Raw genomic sequence first — 27,687 nt, forward strand, 5'->3', positions numbered from 1 at the left:
TTACATACTTGAGTATAAATTACCCCCAGGAGAGCCTGCATCTGATAGATTTAACCATGCAAGTTGGAGAGCATTGCAGTCCCCTTGATACCATCTTGGTCTTCACAGAAGTAAATTCTAAAAATAAGCTGATTTGAGGCCTCAACTTTACATTTGTAAACCTCCTTTTAACAGGCACTTTGGAATTTTTCCCTGTCTTAACTCATGCTACAGCAGGGACTGTTGGCCTAGTAAGCATACTGAAGTTCTGTTGAGGATTGCAGTTTCAATATAAAAACAAAGATCCCCAATGGTTCTAGAGTTAGCCATGGTATGAAAAGCAGAAATGGTGCTGAAGTTATTTCTCAAACCCTCAGTTTGAAATCTCTAAATTTTATCTCCTCAGACTCTGAAGTGTTTGACACATTTGGATTTGCACAGTAACAAATTCACATCCTTTCCCTCCTTCTTGTTGAAAATGGCATGCATCACCAACCTAGATGCCTCTCGAAATGACATTGGACCGACAATAGTTTTCGACCCCCTGGTGAAGTGTCCGAGCCTCAGACACTTTAACCTGTCATACAACCAGCTCTCTTCCATCCCAGAGAACCTTGCCCAAGTGGTGGAGAAACTGGAGCAGCTCCTATTGGAAGGGTAAGAACTGGCTCATGAAGACAACAAGCTTACATCCCTCTGAAATTAGCATGGATGAAAAATCATGGTGATGTTTCTATAGCAATGAGTTTAAAACAAGCATGGTAGAAGGTGGAGGCAATTGATTATTTAGGCAATTTTGACAGTTGGAATCTTCACAGTTCATTTGGAGGCTTAAATATGCCTTGATGCTGTACTTGGAGGGTGAATTGATTTCATCCTTTTACATTATAGAAGCGTTCACATTTTAATCCTCGGTTTTGTGTTTTACAACTAGAAATAAAATATCGGCGATTTGTTCTCCCCTGAGCCTGAAGGAACTGAAGATTTTAAATCTTAATAAAAACCACATTCCATCCCTACCTGAAGACTTTCTTGAGGCTTGCCCAAAAGTGGAGAGTTTCACTGCCCGGATGAATTCTCTTGGTAAGTGCTGGGTGCTGACCTCACCTTTACCAGGCCTTCAAGGATAACACACATATAAGTGTTTTAAGAGGGAAGTTACACGTGCTATTTCAGTGAAAATGTGCTGCAGTTCTACAATCCAAGTTGGCAGGTTGATGATGAAAAGAGCCATCAAGGCAAGGAAAGGCAGGGAGAAAAGAACATAGATGCACATTTAAGTGAAAGAATGTCACGCTAGCTTGATTCCGCTTATAAAACAGTCCAGAGAAGGTCAAAAACTATGGTGTCAGTAAAACAAGCCATAGTTCTCATGGGCTAGCAAAGAGAATGGGAAGAATAGGTGCTGACTTTATGTCAGCAATGATGGACAGATGCCATGTTTATCAAAACACCGGGAATGACCTTAAACAACTCTGAATGGTGATATGGCTCTGTCAGGATTAGTCCCTTGTTACAGCTGAACTAACACTGACTTGATAGTAAGAGAGGTGTTTGGCAAGGCAGGGCAGGGAACAGGAATTGGGTCCTCTCCACCCACATTTTCTGTAAAACTAAAGCTGTTTAAAGTTTTGTTTTCAAAGATGTCTATAATTTAAAAATATTAGCACATTGCTATTATCATAGGAAAAAATACTGTCACATGGCTTGCAAATAATAATCAAACTTTCGTTCATTTTCACTTCTTGAACTGAAGAGTTCCTTGGCTGCCTACATGCAGAAGAAAACTTTCTTCATGCTGTTTAATGGCAGAATAGATTTTTAAATAAATTGTTTAATTAAAATATTACTAAATCATTTATTTCCCCGTCTTTCCTCCTTCCTCCAACACCTCCCATATCCCCATTTCTTCTAAAATTCATGACCTCTTATTATCTAGTTATTTTTATTACATGTATATGCAAATACATATATAAATGCAATCTTAGGAATCTTTTTAGTGTTGCTTATATATAGGTATGTTTTTAGGACTGACCACTTGGTATTGGATAGCTAGTTAAGAAGGACTAATTCTTCCTCTCTCAGCCCTTGTTAATTGCTTGTAGCTCTTCATATGTGGGTGGGGCCCTGTGAAATTTCTTCTGTCTCTGATGGGATATTAACTGGTTTTGGAATTGCTCAGGTCATGTTCAGGCAGCATGTTGTTGAGATTTCATGGGTATAGCTTCTCTACCGTATCTAGGAGATATAATTCTGCAGTAGAATTCCTGAACCTCTGGCTCTTATGATTGTTCTCCTCTGCTTCTGAAATATTCCCTGAGCCTTAAGCATGGGAGTTGTGTTGTGGATATATCAACGGGGGCTGCATGGTCTATGATCAATGTTGACTCTATATTTTAACTAGTTGTGGCTTTCTGTCATGATCTCTGTCTGATACAAAAAGAATCTTCTTTGATGAGGGTTGAGAGCTACATTTAGCTCTGGATATAAGGATGAATATTTAGAAAGCAGTTAGGAATTGTACTGCTTTAGGAACATCTTCTAAGATCCATGATTCCACTAGTCACAAGTGATTGACTAGGCTTACAAGAGCAGGCATGATTTTCCTTCTATTGAAGAGACCTGAAGTCCAATTAGACAGCTTGCAGTTCCCATCAAGCTGTCAGTGCCATGTTTTGAAGGTTTAGGGATGCCTTGCCATGTTGCTCATGGTTGTTTGTAGGCATCACGGCTAGGTACTACTATTATTTCCCCCTTGGCTGACTGCGTTTCACCTTCTGCTGTCATGAAAGCTAGTTCTCAAGGAGTGCACTTTGGTGTCAAATCCAGCTAGAATCCTCTAAGTCCTGTGTCCAAAGTCCTTGGTGTCTTCAGCAGCAGGAAGGCAACAGTGATAGTCTATGTTGGTTTGGGAGTGTCTTGGACTAACCTGATAAATTTAAAAGGGGCCTCACTCCTGGGGTTGGATCGTCTATGGCATTTGTGAGAGGTTTTATCATCCCAAGTGACATTACTTCATTTAAACATTCTCTCTCTATATCCATATTGTTCAGGGTAATAGAGACAGGCCTAATTTCATTGGAGACATCCTGTTTTCCAAGCACTGCTTGTTGAAGATGCTCTCTTTTCTCTGGTGGAATTTTTGGCATTTTTTTTTCAGTTATTAGATGGCAGTGGTTATGTGCACTCACACTTGGGTTTTCTGTTTTGTACCATTGAGCTACATGTCTGTTTTTGTGCCAGTACAATGCAGTTTTTAGTACTATAGCTCTGTCATTTATTTTATCTAAAATGGTAACCTCTCCTGTACTTCCCTGCCCCTTAGGATTGATTTGGCTATCTGGAGTCTTTTCTGGTTATGTATGAGTGTTAGGTTTTTGGCTTGGGTTTTGTTTTTTTCCATTTCTGTGAAGAATGTTGCAGGGATCTTGATTGGGATTGCATTGAATCTGTGATTGCTTTTGGTAGAATGGTCATTGTAACAATATTAATTCTGCCAATCTATGAGCATAGGCAGTCTTACCTTATTATTTAGTGGCCATACTATTATCTTATAAAGTAAAATTGTTTTATGCTGTTAATGCAACAATGTGAACTATACAAGTGATATGATCCTGGTAACTGCTCTTACTGATTTGATCAGAAATCTAGTTAAGATGATTGTAAATGTCAATTATCTTGTTTTATTTCTTTAGCTGCGATGCCTGCCTTACCTTTTTCCATAACAAGCCTAAAATTATCCCAAAACTGTTTCACATGCATTCCAGAAGCGATTTTCATTCTTCCACAGTAAGTTTATTGTTATTTCACTTCTAAAGCCGAATGGGCTGTGGTGTAGCTTTTAGAAGTAAAGCAATGGTTTATATGAACACATATATTATGCATTTATAAACCCACTTCACTCAATGTTTTATTTTACTAGAGAGAAGATACAGCTCCTTAACCTTTGCAGTAATTTATCTATCATGCTTTGTATAGGAATAACTGCAGCATCCTATAACTAAATAAGATGACATAGACTGGATGTTTGTCAGATGAATGTTGGTTTCTTTTGGGTTTTAGCTGCTCACAGGGGTTTATCAGTTGCCTGAACACTAGTATCCTTGAAATTTCATTTGTTTCAATGACATTTTCTATAAAGATTAGGATTATATATACATACATCTGAACAGGGTGAAGTGACTGGTGTTTGGGAACAAAGATCCAAACTTCAAGCATTAATTCAGTTTCAAGTGTGTTGTCATTTTAAGAACTATTCTATTAGTGCATTATAAAGCAATTATAGTTTGTATGCACATGTATGCATATCATAGGCAAATAGCAACCACAACCTGGCCACAGAGAATGCCAGACAAACATAAACTCATTAGCATAAATCTAACTTTTCAAAACTCCACTCCCTGTTCTAATTGTGCCATATGTACCTGCTCTTTGGTCTTAATAATTTTATAAGATAACTTCTGCCATCATTTCTATTTTATAATTTCACTAGAGAGATGAAGTGTCTTCCCAAAGTCATAATTCATCTGTGTCAGTGGGCTCATCATCAGATTCTTAATTCTTACACATTGACTGCTATTAAATAAACATGGCCTCATATTCTAAATATATTTCTGGAAATATATAGAGGCCAATTATTTAAGATCATTTACCAGGAAACAAAGTGACATAAAGAAGATTTCTTCCCAGAGAAGAACTAACCCTATAACTCAGCTCCTGATTTAATCACCATCATTCTCAGGCACACATCTCCAGCCTTTGTGTTCTTGTTTTAAATCCTCTTTTGTTTCATGTGTGGACACATAGTTGTCTAGCTAGAGTCCTGACTGTACCCAAAGAAACACTGCTTTGGGAAAACCTCGTGATTCTTGCTTCTCTCAAATGCGTTCCCAGTTAGACTGATAAATGTAATTTTGTTTTTGTTTTTGTTTTTTGAGACAAGGTTTCTCTGTGTAGTTTTGGTACCTGTCCTAGATCTTGCTCTGTAGAACAGGCTGGCCTTGAACTGACAGAGATCCGCCTGGCTCTGCCTCCCGAGTGCTGGGATGAAAGGCATGCGCCGCCACCGCCCGGCTGATAAATGTAATTTCTAACACAGCTTCTCCTGCATTTTTCTGTGGCAACCAGAACAATATATAGTACATTTTTAAGGACACAAACATTGCTTCATAGACCCAAACTCTTGTCAAGCAGATACTGCTGATATGGTAGCTGAGGATTCATTTACTAAGCTTCCAATACACCGAGTGGAAGGGACACGCCCACCCTGTTTGCTGCCTGTCTTTATTCTCTTCACACACATGTACTCATGAATATTAAGGTTTTCTGGAAACTCAGGAAGCAGCGCTTTATGAGGGCAAGCAGGTCACATGGCAGGCTTATCCATGCTTTGTCCTATACTCACTGAGACTAGCTAGTAGAAAGGTGTACCCACAGCTCTAGTGATTAGCTCTAGAGCAGCCATTGAAGAAACCACTCAATGATGAGTGAAAGCCATCCATGGAGGGCTAGTGGGGGCTGCACCATCATAAACCCTGTAGAGGAAGCACATCCCAATGATCATTTGTATGTTTGCTTGTCATAATTTCTCATGCCCCATGAGCATTTGTGAAACACTGATCTTTTCCTCGTTTTGAGAGCGATACTTTTATGGCCTAAAGGGAAATTGGACCTCAATTTTTTTCTTTCTTAAAAAAAAAACCCCTTTAATGAACATATATAAGTTGTAAATATAGGGTACCATATGATGCTTTGCTATATGAATATCATGTAATATTCAAGGGTTAGTATATCTGTCACTGCAAATAGTTTTCTTTTTTTTTCTTTTTGGCGAAAACCATCCCAAATCCTTTCTTACAATTACATTGCCACTATATTTTCATCACAATAGACAAAGTGACTGATTTTGTTTCTAATGATCCTTATTCACTTACACCTCCACTCTAGAGAAAAAAAAAATGCCTTTACTTCTAAGCACTGTATGAACATACATGCTTCTAAGCATTCAAGAACATACAATGGTTATATGTAAGTGATGTAGCTTTAAAATCATTTATGACTCTCAGTCTGATAAAATTCCTGGTGGCATTACTTTGTGTCCTGTGAAAACCCCCACTTTGCTCTCAATGGGACCTCATGTCATTCCAGCTTGCGGTCCTTGGATATGAGCCACAACAACATTGAGTATCTGCCAGGGCCTGCACACTGGACGTCTCAGAACTTGAGGGAACTCTTCTTTAGCCATAATCAGATCAACGTCTTGGACTTGAGTGAAAAGCCGCACGTGTGGTCAAGAGTAGAGAAAGTCCATCTCTCTCATAATAAGCTGAAAGAGGTGAGAGGTCATCCTTGCTTTAAGTTATCAGATGTGTGAGAACAGATTTCAGTTGGTGTTATCACAATTATTTTCAAATCTGTTGATATTTCTTGTAAATGAGATGTGATTCTACTCTGTGCTAAGTGGGTGTAGTTAAAGCTCAGTTTCTAACAAACAAATCCCAACTACTCTTGTTTTATATTTTGAAAGGATTGTTACGTATGAGTGCATATATCTAAGTTTGAATGTGTGATGCTCTAAGAGGGTCACTGTCTGCGACCTCTGACCATTCAGAGCCTGACATACTAAGTCTTCCATCGTTATTGGGTGACAACCAGCCTGTGTTTTCCCTCCTTTCCTACATGCTTAGATCTCTTTAGTCTTCCTCTGCATGACCCCCCACTTAAAGTCAGTCTCCTTCTATTTACACATGTAAGAAAGATATTTTCTTGTCCAGTTAACCGTTTAGAAAGCTACCAAAGGTCTGATAGTTTGATGTTCAGGATTACTGGATTGATTGATACCACTACTTTTTTTTCCCCATCAAATGAATATTTTTTATTCTAAGTGTACTATAATTGGCTTGAAACCTTTTAATAGTGGTTTTAAAATTATAATACTTACCTAGCATACAAAGGTTCAATGCCTCCAATTGAAAAAAAAATTAGAAGAGAAATTTAAACCACTTTGGTTAGATTGGCACCTAGAATGTAAGTACATAGTAGTTTGTAATGATTATATCTTTCTGGTTGGCTTTAAAGAACATAGGCAATGTGAGAGAGCGGAATGGAACCACAAATAACAGATTTGGATAAATACAAATGACAATTTTTTCAATATTGTATATGATGAGGTTTATTGTTAAGGGAGATTTAATTTTTAAAGCTATAAATAGGATCAGTTAGATGGCTCAGCAGGTACTAGCTGCCGTGACTGACAACCTGAGGTTCCTCCCCAGGTCTCACATGATGGAAGGAGGGAACCAGCTTCTGCAGGTTACACACACACACACACACACACACACACACACACACACACACACACACGCAGGCATACATGTATACATACAGATGTACACAAACACCCCAAATAAAATTTAAAATATAATGAAGTGGTAAATAACTCATAAAGCTGGAGGTAAGTTCTTTATATATTTTTTTGTTTGTTTTAAAACATGCATACTGCAAACTAATGGCGAGGTTTTTGGAGGATGTTTAACCTTGTGTTAAGACTGTGCAAGGTGCCTGTGGCAACTAAGAGCCTTTCCTGTTCACTATCATCTTGTGTCCTGGCTGTGCACACTGGTTCCCTCCCACCCACACGCTTTTATCCTTCTGTATGTCATTCAGATTCCTCCTGAAATTGGCTGTCTGGAAAATCTGACATCTCTCGATGTCAGTCACAACTCGGAACTGAGGTCCTTTCCGAATGAAATGGGGAAATTGAGCAAGCTATGGGACCTTCCTCTGGATGGGCTGCAGCTGAACTTTGACTTTAAGCACGTAGGATGCAAAGCCAAGGACATCATCAGGTTGGGTGACTTTGTTCCCTTGGCTCTTCATCAGATTTGTCTCACCTTTCCCACCCCCGACTTTGATGGCTGTACAGTTGCACTCTTTCACATGTGTGCTCCGAGTGCTTTTCATTTACTGAATGAGTTTATGTGCAGTCACTGCAAATGTCTTGTAATTCCTTGTAGTCCAGGGAATGAATGGTGAGGGAATGTCTTATCTCCCTCATCACCCAGAGGTTGACGTCGGGCATCTTCTTCCATCACGCTCCACCCTTGGTCACTGTCAACCTTGGATCATGCTTCCCTTTATTTGTTGAGGCAGGGTCTCTTCTGAGCCTGGATCTGGCCGGGTTTTTCCTGTTGGTCTCCTATCTGTCCCCTGGAGACTGGGATTGCCGGCAGGTTGCCAGAGCTAGCCTGACTTTGGAGTGGGGACTGGGCTCCTAAACTCTGGTCCTCACAGAGACTCATCCACTGAGCATCTCCACAATCCCTAATGCTTCCCTTTGATCATATCCTCAGGGGGGTAGGATAGTGAGGGTGGGGTGGGGGGGGAGGGGGAGGGGCGCAGATGCCTGTTGTTGGCATGGATTAGTCGGTATTCCTTAAAGTTCTCTTATGAAACAGTTTGGTTTCTCATTCAAAAAGAGGCCATGGATTTGAAGAGAGCGAGGAGGGGTGTATGGGAAGGTTTAGAAAAGAAAGGAGGAGATGTTATAATTATATTACAATTTCAAAAAATAATTTGAAATGTGACAACATATAGCATAGTTTTAAATGTATTTTTTCTATATCCATTTTATTTTCAAAAATCTTATATCTATAAAACTTGAGTGTGTTTTTTCTTGAGCATCTAGCACTTCAAATTAGTTTCAATTAATTTTCTTTCTTTTTTTATTTTATTTTATTTATTTTATTTTTTTTTGGAGCTGAGGACCAAACCCAGGGCCTTGCACTTGCTAGGCAAGTGCTCTACCACTGAGCTAAATCCTCAACCCGGTTTCAATTAATCTTACATTAAGTTTACTTAGAATAACAATGTTAATATCATTTGATAGTGTAATAACTTATATAGTTAAAATGAACAAATAAATACCTTTTATTCTTGTATACATGACTAATGCAAATATGTCTCTATATTACACATGCCATATATAAATATATATTTTGTATTATATTTACAATATATGAATATATATATATATATATATATACATGCACATATAACATAGCCAAGATGGTCTCATTATCAAACTTTCATTAAAACAGGCTTTGAAATATACACTTCTTTGATTCTATGCCACTGTAGTGCTTAAAATTCATAACGGTGAAGACTTATACTGTTTACACAAGCTCCGACTTTACTTGCACTGTTTACACGAGCTCCCCCATATGCATTTGTACATGTATATATGTACACATTGCATTGTAAAGGTATTGCAAATGGGGTTTGGCATTTTGGTTATTTCTGGTGTTAGGATGACATGTCATTATAATTGTCAGTGCTACCAAATATCACTGACTGCTCTGCAATCACTAATAGAATATATGCGCTAATAGCATGCCAGGAGCCCTGTGTCTTGTTGGTTCGATGACCTTTACAGTTTTGCATGCTCATGTTTTTGCATTCACTGTGGAACAACTTAGGCAAGGCCCAGTTCCAGCGCCTTGCTAGGCAGGCTGTTACATTGCTTCTGTCTTTCTAACGCCAGGTTTCTCCAACAACGGCTGAAAAAGGCTGTGCCCTACAACCGAATGAAGCTTATGATTGTGGGAAATACTGGGAGTGGGAAGACCACTCTCCTGCAGCAACTCATGAAAATGAAGAAATCAGATCTTGGCATGCAGAGTGCCACGGTTGGCATAGATGTCAGAGACTGGCCTATCCAAATACGAGGCAAAAGGAAAAAGGACCTTGTTCTAAATGTGTGGGACTTTGCAGGTACTTAGGGCATTCTTGTAGATTTCATTTTGAGTAGAAATTTTAAAACTGAGTTTCCTGATCCAATAGAAAAAGGACTGGTAGGTCCTATGAGAGTTTTCCAAACCCATTAGCTACAGATTTTGCCCTTGTTACCAGAATGGATTTTACACAGAAAAAAAAAAAAAATACCAGCACCCAGCAGAAGTGTCTAAAGTAATTACTTGGTTGCCAGCTGATAGGCATTCTCAAAGCTATTATGCGAATGTTGTCTGTAGGTGGCTTTCCTCCCAAGTACAGCCATTCCCCTCTATGTAACTTGAATAGTGATTCTTGCCTGTTAAGTGGAAGACTAAAACCTCTGACATCCTCTTTTAGGTCGGGAGGAATTCTACAGCACCCACCCCCACTTCATGACCCAGAGAGCTCTGTACCTTGCTGTCTATGATCTCAGCAAGGGGCAGGCAGAGGTGGATGCCATGAAGCCCTGGCTCTTCAATATCAAGGTGATCTCTTCGAATTACAGGGAAATGGAGCATGATCCTTGCTCTCTGTTATGTGTTCGGTTTCTGTTTTTTTTGTGCTTGCTTGTTTGTTTGTTTGGAGGCCTAGTTTCACTGGGTAACCCTGGCTGGCCTGGAACCCTCTATGAAGGATCAGAATGACCTTGAAGTCACACAGATCTTCCTGCCTCTATTTTCTGAATGTTGGGATTAAAGGTGTGCACTCCTATGCCCGGCTATATTCTGTTTTTTTAATGTGTATATAAGGTGATGTATTTTTAAAGAATAGTTACTCCAATTGTTTTGAATGTCTATTCTTTCTTCCCCTCCTTCCTTCTTTATTTCCTTCCTTCTTTATTTCCTTCCTTCTTCTCTCTCTCTCTCTACTTCCTTCCTCTCTCCTTCCTTCCCTCCCTCCTTTTGTTCATTCATTCTTCTTTCTCTCTCTCCTCTCCCCCTCTCTTTTTGTTCTCTTTCTTTCTCTTTTAAGTTAGAAGCACTCAGATTTTGAGTAATGATATAGAAGTGAGGTTGTTGCATGTCACCAGTCTCTGAAGTCCTTTTACAACTATAAAAATCTGAAAGCACAGATACATAGCTGATTTTGATCATATTGTTTTGTTAAGTGACATACCAACGTTCTCAACTTAAAATGAAGTATACCAACCAAACACACTCTGCGCATGGCTAGTATATTTTCTGTGACTTCTTAGTATGAAGCCTACAGATCCTGCCCTGCAAATGGCCCCAGATGGTTTACCTCCTTTCTTTAGTGTCTCTGTTTTGCTATTTCTCTACTGTCTACCTGCTGCCTTGATGATAGCTATTTTTTTTTTTAAGATGACCTTTTGAATTGAGATTGCAGAAAGAGTCCCTGTGCTCCCTGTCTGTTGACTCGGGGAGCTCATCCGGGAGTGAGGTCTCAGGAAATTTTCACCAGGACATCTGTGCACAGAATTTGGTAGTTTGTAGCTGGAGTTTTCTCCAGTCCTGCCTGGCCCACAGTCAGGACAAAATCTCTCTCACCCACCAGTCCCGCAGCCTCTTAGACCCAATAAACACACAGAGAATTACATTGCTTACAAACTGTATTGCCACGGCAGGCTTCTTGTTATCTAGTTCTCATATCTTAAGTTAACCCATTTCTATTAGTCTATACCTTGCCATGTGGCTCATGGCTTACTGGTATCTTACATGTTGCTTGTCATGGCAGTGACTGGCAGCCTCTCTGAATCAGCCTTCCACTTCCCAGAATTCTCCTTTCTCCTTGTCCTGCCTATACTTCCTGCCTGGCTACTGGCCGGGGCAATCAGTGTTTTATTTATTAACCAATCAGAGCAACACATTTAACATACAGAACATCCCACAGCTGTAGTTCATGGGTGTGTCTGATAATTTGCATCTTTCTTAAGCATCTCTTTTCTTGGTGATAGTATAGCAACTTGGGCAGATAGTATAGCGGCGGTAAGGCTCACTTCTGTGGTTTTGGTCTTTCATTCTCCAACCCGACTTTAAAGTGAATTCACGAATAAATATATAATATTTATATAATATTATATATATAATATAATATTATAATATAAATATAAAATCCACAGCTAGAGTAGGGAAATGGACATCATTTTGTGCTGCTCTGACATAGCTTGGACTTTACTGAATACTTCCTTTATTTAGAAGCACAGCTTGCATACAACCTGCTTTAAGCAAATATTAAAATAAAAGGAAAACTATACTAGCACAGTTATGTAGGAACCTGGAAAGCAGTAAGAATTGGACTAAAAAATGATGTAATAATAACAACTTTAAAGTTGTTTTATGATTCTTATTATTTTAGTTTAAAGAAATGTCTCTGTTGCCATTTGCTGCTGTAACAGCATATCCAGGCCTGAGTGCTTCACAAACTACAGAGATTTCTCTCTCACAGTTCTGGAGGGAGGAAAACCCAGGACCTTGAGGCTGGCATCTGCAAGGCCATTCCTCATGTGTCATTTCTTTATGAAGTGGGCAAGAGTACACATGCCCAATAGCAAAAGGAAGGGAGGGAACATAGCTTACCCTTTACTGGGTGTCCTTTACTGTGATGACAGAGTCAATCCGTTTTTTTTGGGCTCAGCCCTTGTGACTTAAGCATCTCATAAGGTCCCCATCTCAAGACGCTGCTTTGTCACAGGATTGAATTTCAAGACATGTCCTTTAGAGGAATATGCACACGCTAGCAGTAAGAAAAGAGTTGCTATTGTCTGGTTCAGGAGTCCTTGAGTCTGTCATCATTTTGGCACTGAGTTTCATGCATAGATTTCAGCAGAAAGGGACCCAGGAAGGATTTTTACATAAATTGGACGTATCTTACTTTTGTACCCTCAGGCTCGTGCCTCTTCTTCCCCGGTGATTCTGGTGGGCACACATTTGGATGTTTCCGATGAGAAGCAGCGCAAAGCCTGCATAAGCAAAATCACCAAGGAACTCCTAAATAAGCGAGGATTCCCCACCATCCGGGACTACCACTTCGTGAATGCCACCGAGGAGTCCGATGCACTGGCAAAGCTTCGTAAAACTATTATAAATGAGAGTCTTAATTTCAAGGTAGGAGGGTGTGCGCCCCCTGCAGGCTGCTAGATGGTCGAAGTGGGAGGGTGTGCGCCCCCTGCAGGCTGCTAGATAAAATACTCCTTGCTCTTTTCATTATACTGCTGCTTAGAAATGTCAGAAACCTTGAGGAGAGAGCAATTATCTGGAAATTGTAGGTTTTTTTCATAGCTCAGAACTATGAAAACACTTTCACTTTTAAATGATTTATTTATACCATACTTCATTTATAATTCATAAAAGTGGGAATGAAAATAACTAGAGCACCCCAAGAAGAACTAGGAGAATCTTGCCAGGATACTGAGAAAGTTACCCAGAGGCCTGCTTTCCCAGCTTCCTCTCCAGGGGTTCCATCCAGAGGCTAAATGTGAAAGTGGGGCCGGGTCCTCTGGTCCTCTACTGCATCTGTTCTTCTAGCAGCTTCCTTTGGGAGTCCCAATTTTACTTACATCTTTATCATCTGCGTGGTCCCTTCATAATTCTTTTTCTGGTAGTTTCAATTTTTTTTAAAATTCTGATCTTTTTCTCTTAATGTTGTGAGTTGTCAAGACCACTAGCAATCTTGAAATAACTACCTAATTCAGAGAGCTAGGTTCCATCTTAAGACTTGTGTTTTAAATTCTTATATTCTCTTTGGTAAGCCATCTGTTTAGAAAACATTAATAAATGGGTCATCGAGAAGAATACACGTTTCCAGCACTCACAGGAAGGGAATAAGGTTGAAACTTTTGGAAAATGCTCTGGGCACTTCAGTGTGGAAAACACAATGCCGTGTCTTTCCGTGTTGGCTCTGTGGAGATCCCAGAATGTAACCAGAACTTGGTGCAGTCTGGGTACCCCAGGGTAATTTCTTACAGGGCCACACTACATTCTCAAAACTGCTCCTCCAGCTTGGAATGCTAAACGATAAGCCTTGTACAGCTCCACAGTGGCCCCTGAGCTCTGCTCTGCCCCATTCTCACAGGTTCTACTCCTTTCAGAAAGCAGATGGGCCATCTATGGCTGGCTTTGTCTCTGTGGTACCCAGAGAGAGAAACTGTTTAACGTGCATTTGATAGTTACTAGAAAGTCTTCCTGATTTGGATGGTGTTTGTATAAGAATGTCATCATGTATTAGAAGCTTTTTATGTTGCTTTTTCTCCCTAACTCTCCTGCATGACTAATAAGATTAGGGATAGTATGGCTTCTTTAAAACACAAATATGAAAAATTCACTCACTGGGTTAATCTGAATTAATCCAGTTAGTTTACTTCTGTGGTTTTAATTGCACCTAAAGAATGTCCTTGTTCTTCAGGATATTTTATTCGTTTTTCCTTTTTCCATTGTTGCTAAAGCACAGATCAGGTATTTAAAAGACCATTTTTAGAAGATGAGTTTGTTCTGTAAAAAGCCTGAATTTAGCTGAAGCAAGCCTGTAAGTGAGGTAGATGGGGGCAGTAGTCCCGGCTGATGCTTCTGTGGGGAGGTGACTGGGTCAGTCATCTAGGTTAATACTACTGGGAGACAGCTGCAAGTTGTTACTGCCAATCAGTGAGACCAGATTCCTTCTTGTCCTTATAAGTGAATCTTTAAAACAACTCTATACAAAGAAGCAAAACATGCTTCCCTAAATGACAGTATTATTAAATAGGAATTCATATTGCTAATGGCTACCTCATTCTGGCACACTGGTTTGAGAATGCCCTGGCTGGCTTCGCTGTTTCTTTCAGATGGCTGGGTAGGAGAGCCTGCCTTGCTGGGATACCGTCCTCTCTGAGGCTTGCAACCCATCTTCAAGGAACAGCTTTGAATTGATTAGAGAGCACTTCCTGATATGCCCCATTTATCTTCTTTTTGTCTTGACTCTCTCCAAACCTTTCCTTGTGCTTATAAACACCTACCTGTGCTCTTTAGAAGAGTTTTTGTTTTTCTTCCCAACCTTAGCCTGGTAGTGATCCCATTATCACGGTGAGCAGTGAAGGAAATACGGGACAAAACCTCACTCAATGTGGACCATATCCCTTTCAACAGGCTCCAGCCCATTTACATCCTTCTGCTGCCCGGGACCCGCCCTTCAGCACTCTTCCTCTTTCTTGATTTGCTTCCTGTGAGACATTCACTTGTCTCTGTAGGTCTGTTTCCTTCCTTGGCTTAAAACATAACCTTGAAATTGAAGTTTTATGTTGTCTTAACTTGTGAATAACGAAGAGGAATGTTAGTAGGATTATATGTTGTCTTCTGGGGCAGTGGCTATCTATTTTTGAATGACTGCAGGAAAATATGGAAGTAGTAGTTCTCAGTTCTGGAAACAAAGCGGTGGGCGCAAGCAGAGAGGAGTTAGCCACAGTTTTGTGTTTATGTGTGTTGGAAAGATCCAGTTTCTTGAGCCTAAGAATTTTAAGTTAGAAATTCTGATGGGTAGAACTAGTGTAGGCCTCATATGGATCCAGACACGAGGAGAGGTTGCCCCCTAGTGGTTCTCAGAGGCATTTGGTTGCTATTCTTAGAGTTGTATTTCTCTTTAAAATTAGACTTCTGAAGGGTAAAAAGAAAGCCAAGAAATGATATCTGTTATCGAAACCATTATCTCAAGACCCTCATTTGAAAATCTCACTCTCTCTCAGTCCATGTTGTGGACAGTGAGCTTGCTTTCAGGTTGGGATCATTGCTGTTTAGACAACTCTTATTTTCCAGAGTTTAAGGTTCCATCAGAGAATATAACTTGGGGAGGAGATTTCATGTCTCCAGATCTAACTCTTGATATCTATGGTCCAATAGTCCAATACTTGTGGGTATATTTTCATCTCATAAAGAAATATCCCAAAGCTCTCAAAACAGACTAATGTCTTACCCCACTTATGTACTGCACATAACCTCAGTGCATTTGGAAATGAAATCACTCTCTCTTGGTTAATTATTTGCCTTTGTTTTTGAAATGGATTTTCTGTATTACTAGATAACTATTTCCATGCTATTTTATTTGCAGCTTTCCCCCCTCCAAATTGACTCCGTGTTCATAATTTACTTACTTTAATTCCATCTTCTATTCATTATCCTTTAGATAGGCTTTACATCTTGTTTCAATTTTATTAAAAACACATCCATCATGTAAAAACGGTTGTGGCTGAATTTACCATACAACACATCTGTGATTTAAACGGATTTCTACACCTTGTCATTTGTAATTTCATAGATCCGAGATCAGCCTGTGGTTGGGCAGCTGATTCCAGACTGCTACGTGGAACTGGAGAAAATCATTTTGTCAGAGCGCAAGGCCGTGCCAGTTGAGTTTCCTGTAATTAACCGGAAGCGCTTATTACAACTCGTGAAAGAACACCAGCTGCAGCTGGATGAGAATGAGCTCCCACACGCTGTTCATTTCCTAAATGAGTCAGGTTGGTTGGTTGGGTCTGGATTCTGCTTTTTGGTGCTAGGTCAGGATAATTTGAAGAGATCTCTGAATCTTGTATATAATCTCTATTCAAAGTTTAAGAGAATGCCAATAAAATTCTTAAACAGGTCACTGGTGGATTTTATCTTTTGTAAGGCCACCGTATGTATGAACCTTCAATCACATACCATGTCCTAGGAAAGCATGTTTGGAAATTGTCTAAGGACAAAGTATGAAAGACTCCCTGAGCAGGAGTGAAGACATGTGGGTCCAGGGACACAGTTTTGCTATTATGAGACAATGGACCCTCAATGTCACCATGTCCTTTCATAGTATCACATTTTTGTGTGAGCATTGTTTTTATATAGCAATTATTACTGCAGTGGGTTACTGGGTCACCTTAGACAGTAGAGGGTTGTGTGATATGATGTCACAGTTAAAGTTTCAGCCCACTACAGCAACAAGCCATGCTGGCCCCTCCATTGCTAGCTTGCAGACCATGTGAGTTGATTTGTAGTCCCAGGAGAAATGGCCAGGAATCTGTTGTGATCCTCGTATTCTGTTGTATGGAAAATAGCTTCATGAATGTTTTCTCCTTTCTTAAATCAGATGTGCTGAGATATGTGTTATTTCTTTTCCATATGGAAATTAAAATATGTCTTTGCCCTATGCATGTAAAATAGCAGTTCTAGACCTGTGGGTTGTGACCCCTTTGAGGGGGTCACATATCAGATAGCCTGCATTTCAGGTATTTACATGATGATTCATAGCAGTAGCAAAATTACAGTCATGAAGTAGCCACAAAGTCATTTTTTTTTTTTTTTTTTTTTTTTGGTTTTTCGAGACAGGGTTTCTCTGTGTAGCTTTGCGCCTTTCCTGGAACTCGCTTTGGAGACCAGGCTGGCCTCGAACTCACAGAGATCCGCCTGGCTCTGCCTCCCGAGTGCTGGGATTAAAGGCGTGCGCCACCACCGCCCGGCCCACAAAGTCATTTTATGGTTGGGGTCACCACAACCCGAGGAACTATGTTGAAGGGTTAAAGAACTAGGAAGGTTGAGAACCACTGACAGAGAAGGTTCACGAGAATATTGTGAATTTGCATTTATCAACAGACACTTTTCAGAGCATGCTGGTATTCCAAATATATGAACAAGTTGTATAGTTCAAAAGTAACTTCCTTTACCCCTTTGGGGCTTTAGAGCCCAGGAGCAGCATGGGCGGGGTTTCCAGGGTCCTCCTCTTTGAGGCCCTCAATGTAACTGGCTACACTGGAGTCTCTGAGGCTTTGTATTATTCTGTATCCCACTTTTCACATTTTGATGATTTTTCACTGTAGGCGTCCTTCTGCATTTTCAAGACCCAGCGCTGCAGCTAAGCGACCTGTATTTTGTGGAACCCAAGTGGCTTTGTAAAGTCATGGCACAGGTTGGTGTTTTATATTTGGGGGAACAGAGGTTGTGATTGAAGAGCAGAGTAGGGGGGCACCCAGAGCATTTAGCATTTTAGTTTTTGGGTTCTGAGAAGGCTGGGACCACTGTAAATATAGAAAACCATAGACCATTTGATGGGGAAGACTGCTAAAAGGGCTTTTTGGAATGGGCAGGCATCTTAATGTTCATGTTCTTGTCTTCATTTCCAACTCGTGGGCAGATATCTAGACATCAGTGCTAAGTTTAGTTACTGACTTCATTAAGTGAGTAAAAGCTTTGTGAAAATTTTTAGGGTAAATACATATGAGGAACCTGGGTTGGTGGGGCTATGAAATCCAGCTAGAAAGTATGCAGGAAAGCCAAGCATGGTGCTTTGTGCTTATAATGTCAGTACTTGGAAGATGGAGGCAAGAGGATCTACAGACATTCAAGGTCATCCTCAGCTATGTAGAGAGTTCCAGGCCAGCTGAGGACACATGCAGTCCTTTCTTCAACACAAAATGAAAACATTTAAAGACCATTGTCTTAGTTAGGGTTTCTGTTGCTGTGAAGAGACACCATGACCATGGCAACTCTTAGAAAGGAAAACATTTAATTGAGGTGACAGCTTATAGTTTTAGAGGTTAGTTACTTATCATCATGATGTGGAGCATGACAGTGTACAGGCAGACGTGGTGCTGGCTACATCTTGATCAGAAGGCAGCAAAAGTAGACTCAGATCTGGTGGTATCTTGAGCACAGGAAACCTCAAAGCCTGCCCTCACAGTGACTACCTCCTCCAACAAGGCCATACCTACTCCAACAAAGCCATGCCTCCTAATTGTGCCACTCCCTATGAGCTCATGGGGGCCAGATTACATTCAGACTACCACAGCTATGGACGATACTTTTCAGAGGTCCAGATATTTATATTTTTGAAAACTGTATTGGTAGTTACATTTGTCTATTCATTTTTCACATAGAAAATTATTTTTCCTCCTAAAAATAGTACACTACCCATGAGTTTGTATAGAGCAATCACAAAAGCCACGTGTAGATTTTTCCATATGAAATTACTCAGAGAGCACACCAGCTCAGGCTTTCCCAGCAAGGTTGACACCATTCTTCATTGCACTGGATTGTAGTGTGATTTTTTTTTGTGGCGTTGATAGCATCATTTTGTTCTCTACTTTCTAGGTTACAGTTGTACCATCTTAGCTTTGACAAGGAAAGATTGTCTGGACATTTCTAAATAGTGCTGAGGGATACAGGCTCACGATAGCTAAGGACCACTGTGTTTCACTTGTTCATGGGCTGAGAAGAATTCAGGGTGAAGCCTCTAGGTCTCACATTCATTGGTAATTATTTTATTTATGAAAATAATTTACAGCTTTACATGTGGCTCCCGAGTCTCTAACATGATTATCCATTTTCATATTGGAAATCTTTCTCCATTAGACCGTAATGCTAATTAAATTTCTTTAAGCAATCCTGAATAGTACTGTTTAAATCTATTTAAAGATAGAAGGGGAGTTATTTTGAAGAGGGAATTTCAGTTGAGGCTACATCCTATCCCCTGGCACTGGAGAGAACATTTCAACAACAGTGTAATTGGCATTTAATTGCAGTGTGTCTGTTCTAATAGTAGATATTTTCAAATTGGTTGCCACATTTCTGCCCAAATGCCACAGATGGCATGAATTTACTATGTAGGGCATGGTGATGGAGTCAGTGGTGTCCCGTGCTTAGGGGCACATTATATGGAGTCAGCATTACCTGAGTTGGCATCTATTCTGCATAGGACATTTCCTCTTGTTTTTCCTGTTTTTAGCCTTTGTGTCTTCACTTAAATAAGGACAATTATATTTTTTTTTGTGTGTTGCATTCCCAATTTAATGTAAATGAAAAGAAATTATAGCTTTATATCTAGTACTGATTTGACCTGTCTGATAATTTAAAGTGTTCTATTTTTGGAAATTAAAAATAACTTTGAAGACAATACAGAGGTACAAAGGTAATTTTGGGGAGTGTGCCAAATATGGAGTCAAATAAAAATATGTGTGGGTGAATGCATTATTCAGAAGCATGCTGCAAGTCACCATGTTGGTTTTGCTGTGTAAGTGCAGCACCATGGCAGACAGAAGCTCCATATAAACAAGAGAAGGAGAAAGTTGCACCCACAGTGATAAGTTTCTATGCAACTTAACATGTATCTGTGGATAATGTTATTGGAAGTGGGCATGTCTTACAGAGTAGAGTAAGGAAGATATTTGCATCAGTTTTCCTTTTTCTAGAGCACAAACAAAAATAAAAGCAAACAACAAATCACCCCATGGGGGAACAACACAAAACAAAACCCAGCAAACACAAATCCCCCAACTCAAATCCAAACCCAAGCCAATTCAAAGTAGGTTCCTACTGTGATCACAGTAAGGTTCCTGGAGATTCTCTGGAGTAACTAACTTGAAACTTCCTGGACATTCTTCTTCTTATCCTAGGTATAGTGTTAGGATGCTAATGTAAGTGAATTTGGGGTCAGGGAGATAGAATCTCACTCTGTAGTGCAGACTAGCCTAGAGACTAGCCCAGCCTGGATTTGAACCCACAGCAATAGTCATGTTTTAGCCTTCCAAGCGCTGGGTTTACAGGTGTGAGTCATTATGCATGGCTTTGAAGTGAAAATGAAATCAAGAATTGAAACAATTCAAAGACACTATGAAAGATTTAAAAGGTCAGCCAAATGATCATTTAAATTTCCTCTTAGCAGAAGCAACAAAAGTTATCACTTTTGTTTGTAATGATACATTGGAATAAAGGGACTGTGGCTATAAATAACCAAGTTAAAATAAGAGCAAGTCTGTATGATACCAATCAGCAAAAATAAATAGGGCTATTTATTTCACCTCCATGCGTCACCAAGACAGGACAGGTATGATTTCATTTCCTGGTGGACAAAATCTAATGAACCCACATCTGTGCCCTGAGCTGGTATGCCATGAAAGTTATTAAAGAATGTTCAGCCAAGGTAAGGATATGTTTGCAAAACTCATTTAACTATGCAATAAAGAGGTACAAAAGAGACCTATTGGGTTAACCAAGTGACTCTTTAACAAGCTAGCATGGTGAATTTTTCTTGGTAAAACACATAGGGAAATACAGACTTCTTGCTTGAAAAAGTCTATAATTTAAGCCTGTGAGTTGGTAGATATATAGACTCTTCAAAGGTGATAAAACTAATAGTATTTCAGATTTTATCACTGTATGAAGGGTCACTCCCAAACTTGGAAATTGAAAATTCTAAGTGTTTCTTATCTCCACTGTTTCTTTTTCTCTAATTACTTCTTTTACTTTTGAAATTATGATATAATTACATAATTTCCCCCATTTCCTTTGGTTCCCTCCAAACCCTTCCATTTATACCTCCTTGAGTTCTTTCAAATTCATGGCCTCTATTTTATTATGAATCATTGTTGCATGCATATATATATATATATATATATATATATGTCTACATACATATTTCTAAATACACCTTGCTCCGTCTGTACATTGTGGTTACTTGTATGTATCTCTTCAAGTCTGACCTTTTGGTATTGGATAGCTAATTAATGTGCTCTTCCCTGGGGAAGACTGAGTCTCACACTCTCAGCATTTCTTAGTTGCCTGTAGTTCTCTGTGTAGGGTTGAGGTCTCCTGGACTTCCCTCCATCCACATCAGCATGTTTATTGGTGTCATCCTTGTTCAGTAATGTTTGGGCAGTCATGTTGGTGAGACTTTACGGATACAGCTTCTGACATTCCTAGGAGACAGTCTCACAGGAAACGCCCGGATCCTTCGGCTCCTACAGTCTTCCCATTCCATCTCCTACAACGTTCCCTGAGACATAGGTGTGGGAGTTGCTCCTTAGACGTATCCATGGAGACTGGGTTTCACAACTTTGCATTTGGACTGGTTGTGGTTTTTGGTAATGGTTTCCATCTGTTGCAAAGATGAGCGCTGAGGACTGTACTGTACTGTGGATATAAGGACAAATGTTTAGAGTGTAGTTAGGGATTATGCTGGTTTAGTAAAGAGGTGGTTGTAGGATCTCCTTCAATACATATAAGTTCGCTGGCCCCAAGCAGTTGACTGAGTTTTCAGAGCTGTTGCCTACTGCTAAGGTGTGTGTGGTGCTATGGCACCCTTCTGGTTATTGTTCCATATTGGTCATTGTTGTGGTTCCTAGGCATCAGAACTGGGTAGGACTGTTGGCTGCTTCCCTCCTTTGGAAGATTGAATGGTGTCTTCTGGTACCATGAGAGCTAGTTCTCAGAGAGGAAGCATTCAAGTCAGCTCAAGCTCAGAGGTCTCTAGGCCCTGCCTCTGAAGTACATGATGTTTTCAGCAATAAAAACATGTTCTACCTCTTCTTCTACCTCAATGGGGCCACCATGGGCAATAGCAACAGCCTGTCAAGTCTGTGAGTCTCTTAGAGAACCCTGACCAACAACTCAAAAAGGGGTTTCTTATGGCTTCCAAGTAGGTTTTTTTTTTTTTGTTGTTGTTGTTTGTTTGTTTTTTGAGCATTTTAAGTCTATGTTAATCAGGCTATTGGTCTGTAGTTTTCTTTCTTTGCTGTATCTTTACTTTGGTATTAGAGTGATACTGACTTTGTGGAAGGGATTTAGAAGGGATCTTTTTTCTTTTCTTTTCTCTCCTTTAAAAAATATAATTTAAGAAGGATTGTCTGTAGATCTTTGAACATGTGGTAGAATTCTGCTGTGAATACATCTGGTCCTAGACATTTTTTTTTTAAAGCTGGAGGGCTTTTTTATTAATATTTCAGCCTCCTCACTTGTTATGGATCTGTTGAAGTTGCTGAACTCTTCTTGGTTTAATTTTGATGGTTTGACTGAATCTAGAAACTCACCTGTTTCTTTTAGGCTTTTCGGGTTAGTGGAGTACAGGTTTCGAAATTGGAACTTCGTTAGCCCACATGTTGGTGGACAGAGAGGCTGAAGGTTCAGTTCAGAAAAAGATAGTTAGGATTTCCACATAAGTAGCTGAGCTATACTAAATGCTCCGAATCAGTTTTCCAAATTATACAAACTCAACAAAATTTATTCAGTGTCTTCCATGTTCCAGATGTCCTACTTCTGAGGTTAGAACACAGTCTGTCCCCTTACGAAGCTGACATGAAAAGGAGAAAAAAAATAACTAACGCATAGGCGTGTGAGACACCAGGGGGTGCAGCATGCTGTAAAGAGTGTGGCATATGCTTGGGCACAGAACAGTGTCAGAAGGTCTCAGCAACTCAGGGATCATCAGTGACCGTTCCTTGTGTTAGAAGAATTGTCTGGAACTACCATGAAGGACAAAGGGCAGGAGAAGGCATAATCAACATACTTCCCTACACACGAGCCCATTGGACATAGTCATTACATACCAGCTTGTTAAATGGATGGTACCTTCCTTGGTTCAGTAAATATCACACATATGAAATAGAAAGACAGACGTGAAAAAAATAAGTCTGTAAGCCTGAGAGTTTTACTGTTTAGTACCTCAGTGAACAGATATCCAAGATAATGTTTGCATCTACTTAGAAACCCTTTACACATCACAGAGGTGTGGAGAACATCAGTCTCAAATATCTTTTAAAAAGAAACCCATCTGAAATTCATTGAATATGTAATTATGGTTCACACAGGGCTTAGTTTATGCTTAAAATTATCATACACACTTCTTAAGCTTTACATACAATATGTTCATTCCTCTAGCAACGTAAGATGGAGCCATCTTTATTATCTCATTTCAGAGAAGGAAACCATCTTAAAACAAAAACAAAACACAAACACACAAAACACACCCCCAAAAAGCCAGATACCTTCCCAAGGTCCCACAGGCAGTAACAGAGCCTTCATTTGGACTTAGGTTCTTCAGATCCACATTCATATTCTTAAATGGAATGATACTGTCTAGTGCCCCAAATATATTGGAATCACTGAGGCGGCATGTTAAAAGGTAGATTCCCCTGCCTCTATCCAGATTTACTTGGAGATATCCAAGTAAATATCCAGTCTTGGAGATATCCAAGACTCACACTTGACCAGTAGAATCCTGTAACAACAGGGTGTGGTCACATTACTTCTTTTCCATTAGTGGATGCTGCTTCCTTTCATGGAAATGTCAATGTATACAGCCAATCTGCTGGTTTAATATCTAGAAGATAATTTCTTGGAATGTTTAGGATTATGTCAGTGATGAGACTGCAGAGTGAATCCTGGGGATTGGGACCAAGAAAATCCTGAAGAACTGAATACTCCTCCCTTAGTTTTCCAAATGCTTCCAAACTGGACATCCCACTGGGCTTCCATGCTATGTGGCTGCACAGAAATTCGATTTTGCCTTATTCTAACTTCATTCCTTATTTGCACTGAGTGAAAGGGCAAGCAATGGTTTAAGTTGGAAACATTTCAGAAAATGAATCCTAGTAATTATGAGTTGGAATCTTTCAGATTTTGACAGTGAAAGTGGAGGGCTGTCTGAAACACCCTAAGGGCATCATTTCACGGAGAGATGTAGAAAAATTCCTTTCAAAGAAAAAGCGATTCCCAAAGAACTACATGACACAGTACTTTAAACTATTAGAAAAATTCCAGATTGCCTTGCCATTGGGAGAAGAATATCTGCTGGTTCCAAGCAGGTAAGACAGACCTTAAAAATTCAACAGAAATTGACCATATTATAGTATTTTCATTGACAAAGTAATTTTTTTCTGTAGTAGATGTATTTGGGGGGGGGTAAACTTTATGGCAATACATAGCATATTTTGAAGAAAAGTGAAGTTGATTAACGTCTTAAGGAAATAAATTATTTTATGCATATAATTTCTGTTTGGCTTAAGAGCACTCAAATTAGTTAAGGAAGGTTAATAGTGAAGCTGTGTGCACATGCTCAGCTATCTTCACTTGTCAATGAAACAGTTATATTAAGTTAGGGAAGTTTAAGGGAGACAGTGAATTTCCAACAGTGTTGAAAAGAATAGGCATCATGGTGAAGAACCATATTCTAACCCTGTTTCAGAAGCTTCTTATATTGCTTTGAAACTCAATGGAAATGCTCTAAAGTGTTGAGAGTGCAAATTATATAGATTAATGGATGCAACAAATTCTAAATATAAATATGTACTTGTTTCTGGGACATGCATTTTTTCATGTTTCATGTAATCTTAATACCTGCTTTTATACTAATTGTATTAATTTATTAGTGTACATAGGATTGTTGAAAGTTTTTTTGTACATCTACTTCATCTGAACATGTATTTGAATTAAGTGACCTCCAAATTCTTGACGTGGAAGAGCATGTGACAAGAGAATATTATTAAAAAATGCAATTTGTGTGGAATAGTTGTTTTCCTGGGTTTAAAGCAGTGAAAAGCTCAGGCCACCAGGCTCAGGGCGCCATGCTCAGGCCACCAAGCTCAGGATGTCATGCTCAGACTACCAGGCTCAAGGTGCCATGCTGGGTTTCTGATAGCCTCTACCTTCTACAGCTTATCTGACCACAGGCCTGTGATAGAGCTCCCCCACTGTGAGAACTCTGAGATCATCATTCGGTTATATGAAATGCCATACTTTCCAATGGGATTTTGGTCAAGACTGATTAATCGATTACTTGAAATCTCACCTTTCATGCTTTCTGGAAGAGGTATGTATTTAACAAAGCTTACTCTTTAGACAAAGTAGAAAGAAATGTTGAAAGTAGCATGGTGTTTCCCAGAGTTAACCTGTTTGGAAGTCAAGAGTGTTCAACACATGTTCAACTTATACAATTTGCTGGGAGGAAAATGCCTTAGTTCTTATATTAGATGCATTTACTTCAACTTTGAATATTGTGCTTCCCAAGACTTAACAAACAGGAATCAATAGCGTTAAAAGATGGGGTTTAGTGGGAGCCATTGATTTAAGTGTACACACATACACACTCACACACATACACACATACACCCTCACACACATACACACACACATACATACTCATACACATACCCACATGTGTACCCACACACACACACACACACACACATACACACATACACTCTCACACACATACACACACATACATACTCATACACATACCCACATGTGTACACACATACACACACACACATACACACATACACTCTCACACACATACACACACATACATACTCATACACATACCCACATGTGTACACACACACACACACACACACACACATACACACATACACTCTCACACACATACACTCTCACACACATACACACACATACATACTCATACACATACCCACATGTGTCCACACACACACACACACACACACACACACACACACAAACACACACACACACCACAGACATGTAAAGAGGGCCTTTTCCTCAGCAAGCGTAACAGGTCTTGGCTTTCTGAGAGAGGCTCTGATCCCAGGCTTCTGCTGCTCATCTCCCAGGGACTTGGAGAAAGGGCAAAACGACTGTGTTTACGTAGTAAGTTTTCTTTCTAGAGTCAGAGGCACTGTAACACTACAGGAAACTATCAGTGGATTTTGGGCAAAAGATAACTGCAAGTGTTACTGGTTTCTGAAAAAAAAAACAACAACGTGTGTTTCTTGGTACTAATGAGTAAAAATAGTTAAAATACATTTAAAAGTTCAAGAATGGTGTTAATATAATTGATTTAAAAAATTTGAAAGCTTACTTGTGATTATTTGTATATTAAGCATGTCAAACTCCGTTGTGGTGATATATTGTATCCCCCCATATATTGTACACCCCAATAAACTTTTCTGGGGTCAGAGAACAGAACAGCCACTAGATTAGAAATAGAGGCCAGACAGTGCTGGCACACATGCCTTTTAATCCTATCACTTGGGAGGCAGAGATCCACCTGGATCTCTGTGAGTTCAAGGCCACACTGAGAGCTGAGGCAGGCATGGTGGTATACACCTTCAATCACAGCACTTGAGATCTCATGGCTTTGCTTGGGAAGGACATACATCTTTAATCCCAGGAAGTGATGGCAGGAAGCAGAAAGGTATATAAGGCAGGAGGACCAGGAACTAGAGGTTTTTTTTAAACAGTTTAACCAAGACCCTCAGAGGTGAGGACTTACAGACTTTCAGTTTGAGGATTTGTGGAAACAGAATCAACTGAGGAGTTGGCGAGGTGAGGTTGGCTGGGGCTTGTTCTGTTTCTCTGATCTTTCAGCATTCATGCCAATATCTGGCTTCAGGTTTTGTTTTTTTTTTTTTAAATAATAAGACCTTTTAAGATTCGTCTTACACTCCTTATCATGAGCTCGCACTGCGTATTATGTAGTGTACAAAGCATTAACTTATGTGATTGAAATATTAAAGAAAATTTAATATTCATTTGGAGAAGGACTCATAATTAAACCAATCACTGCTCATTTCAAAACAAATACGTATTACTGTTACTTAAGGTATGACTGGCAATTTTTTCCCATTTAGGTAACGAAGTAGTTAATAACTAATGGATGCGTATGAATCTTTATGCATTAAACTTTCAGAGAGAGCACTCCGCCCGAACAGAATGTATTGGCGACAGGGCATCTACTTGAATTGGACCCCAGAAGCATATTGTCTGGTAGGATCTGAAGTATTAGACAATCGTCCAGAGAGTTTCTTGAAAATTACAGTTCCTTCTTGTAGAAAAGGTGAGGAAATTAGCTTGGAAACATGCATGTACCTGTGAACTCATCTAACCTTAAAGATAAATGGTTTTTTGTTTTTTTTTCTGGACCCATGGACATGGTGGTCACCTATTGTCTCAGCTTCTTGGGAGACAGCTGCATGGAGTCCAGGAATTCCAAACAGCTCTACCTCTCCAAATCCAGAGACTTTCCTGTTGCTCTTCTCAAGCATTGTGACAGTTGTCAGACTAGGGAGCACTTTGGTTTTTGTTTTCTGTTTTATTTTGGATGTTTTTAAGTGTTTACATGAAACGTGTGTGTGTGTGTGTGTGTGTGTGTGTGTGTGCGAGAGAGAGAGAGAGAGAGAGAGAGAGAGAGAGAGAGAGAGAGAGAGAGAGAGAGAGAGAGAGAGAGAGAGAG

The 27,687-nt window shown here is 39.7% G+C and overlaps 1 protein-coding gene across 2 annotated transcripts in view; it reads left to right on the top strand.

Annotated features, from left to right (window-relative positions):
• Window positions 1-27,687, top strand: part of Lrrk2 (leucine rich repeat kinase 2) — a 142,322-nt gene that overhangs the window by 66,322 nt on the left and 48,313 nt on the right. For both annotated transcript variants that reach the window (XM_052748694.1, XM_052748695.1), the window contains 13 exons: window positions 386-636; window positions 914-1,062; window positions 3,675-3,768; window positions 6,127-6,313; window positions 7,645-7,826; window positions 9,521-9,750; window positions 10,108-10,235; window positions 12,597-12,815; window positions 15,991-16,192; window positions 17,525-17,613; window positions 24,093-24,280; window positions 25,130-25,284; window positions 27,145-27,291. In XM_052748694.1, coding sequence (XP_052604654.1) covers window positions 386-636; window positions 914-1,062; window positions 3,675-3,768; window positions 6,127-6,313; window positions 7,645-7,826; window positions 9,521-9,750; window positions 10,108-10,235; window positions 12,597-12,815; window positions 15,991-16,192; window positions 17,525-17,613; window positions 24,093-24,280; window positions 25,130-25,284; window positions 27,145-27,291 — 2,221 coding nt within the window. The remainder of the gene's footprint in view (window positions 1-385; window positions 637-913; window positions 1,063-3,674; window positions 3,769-6,126; window positions 6,314-7,644; window positions 7,827-9,520; window positions 9,751-10,107; window positions 10,236-12,596; window positions 12,816-15,990; window positions 16,193-17,524; window positions 17,614-24,092; window positions 24,281-25,129; window positions 25,285-27,144; window positions 27,292-27,687) is intronic.

The sequence above is a fragment of the Peromyscus californicus genome, unplaced genomic scaffold (genome assembly GCF_007827085.1).
Source record: "Peromyscus californicus insignis strain IS unplaced genomic scaffold, ASM782708v3 Scaffold_20__1_contigs__length_68692818, whole genome shotgun sequence".
In the NCBI taxonomy this organism is placed as follows: domain Eukaryota; kingdom Metazoa; phylum Chordata; class Mammalia; order Rodentia; family Cricetidae; genus Peromyscus; species Peromyscus californicus.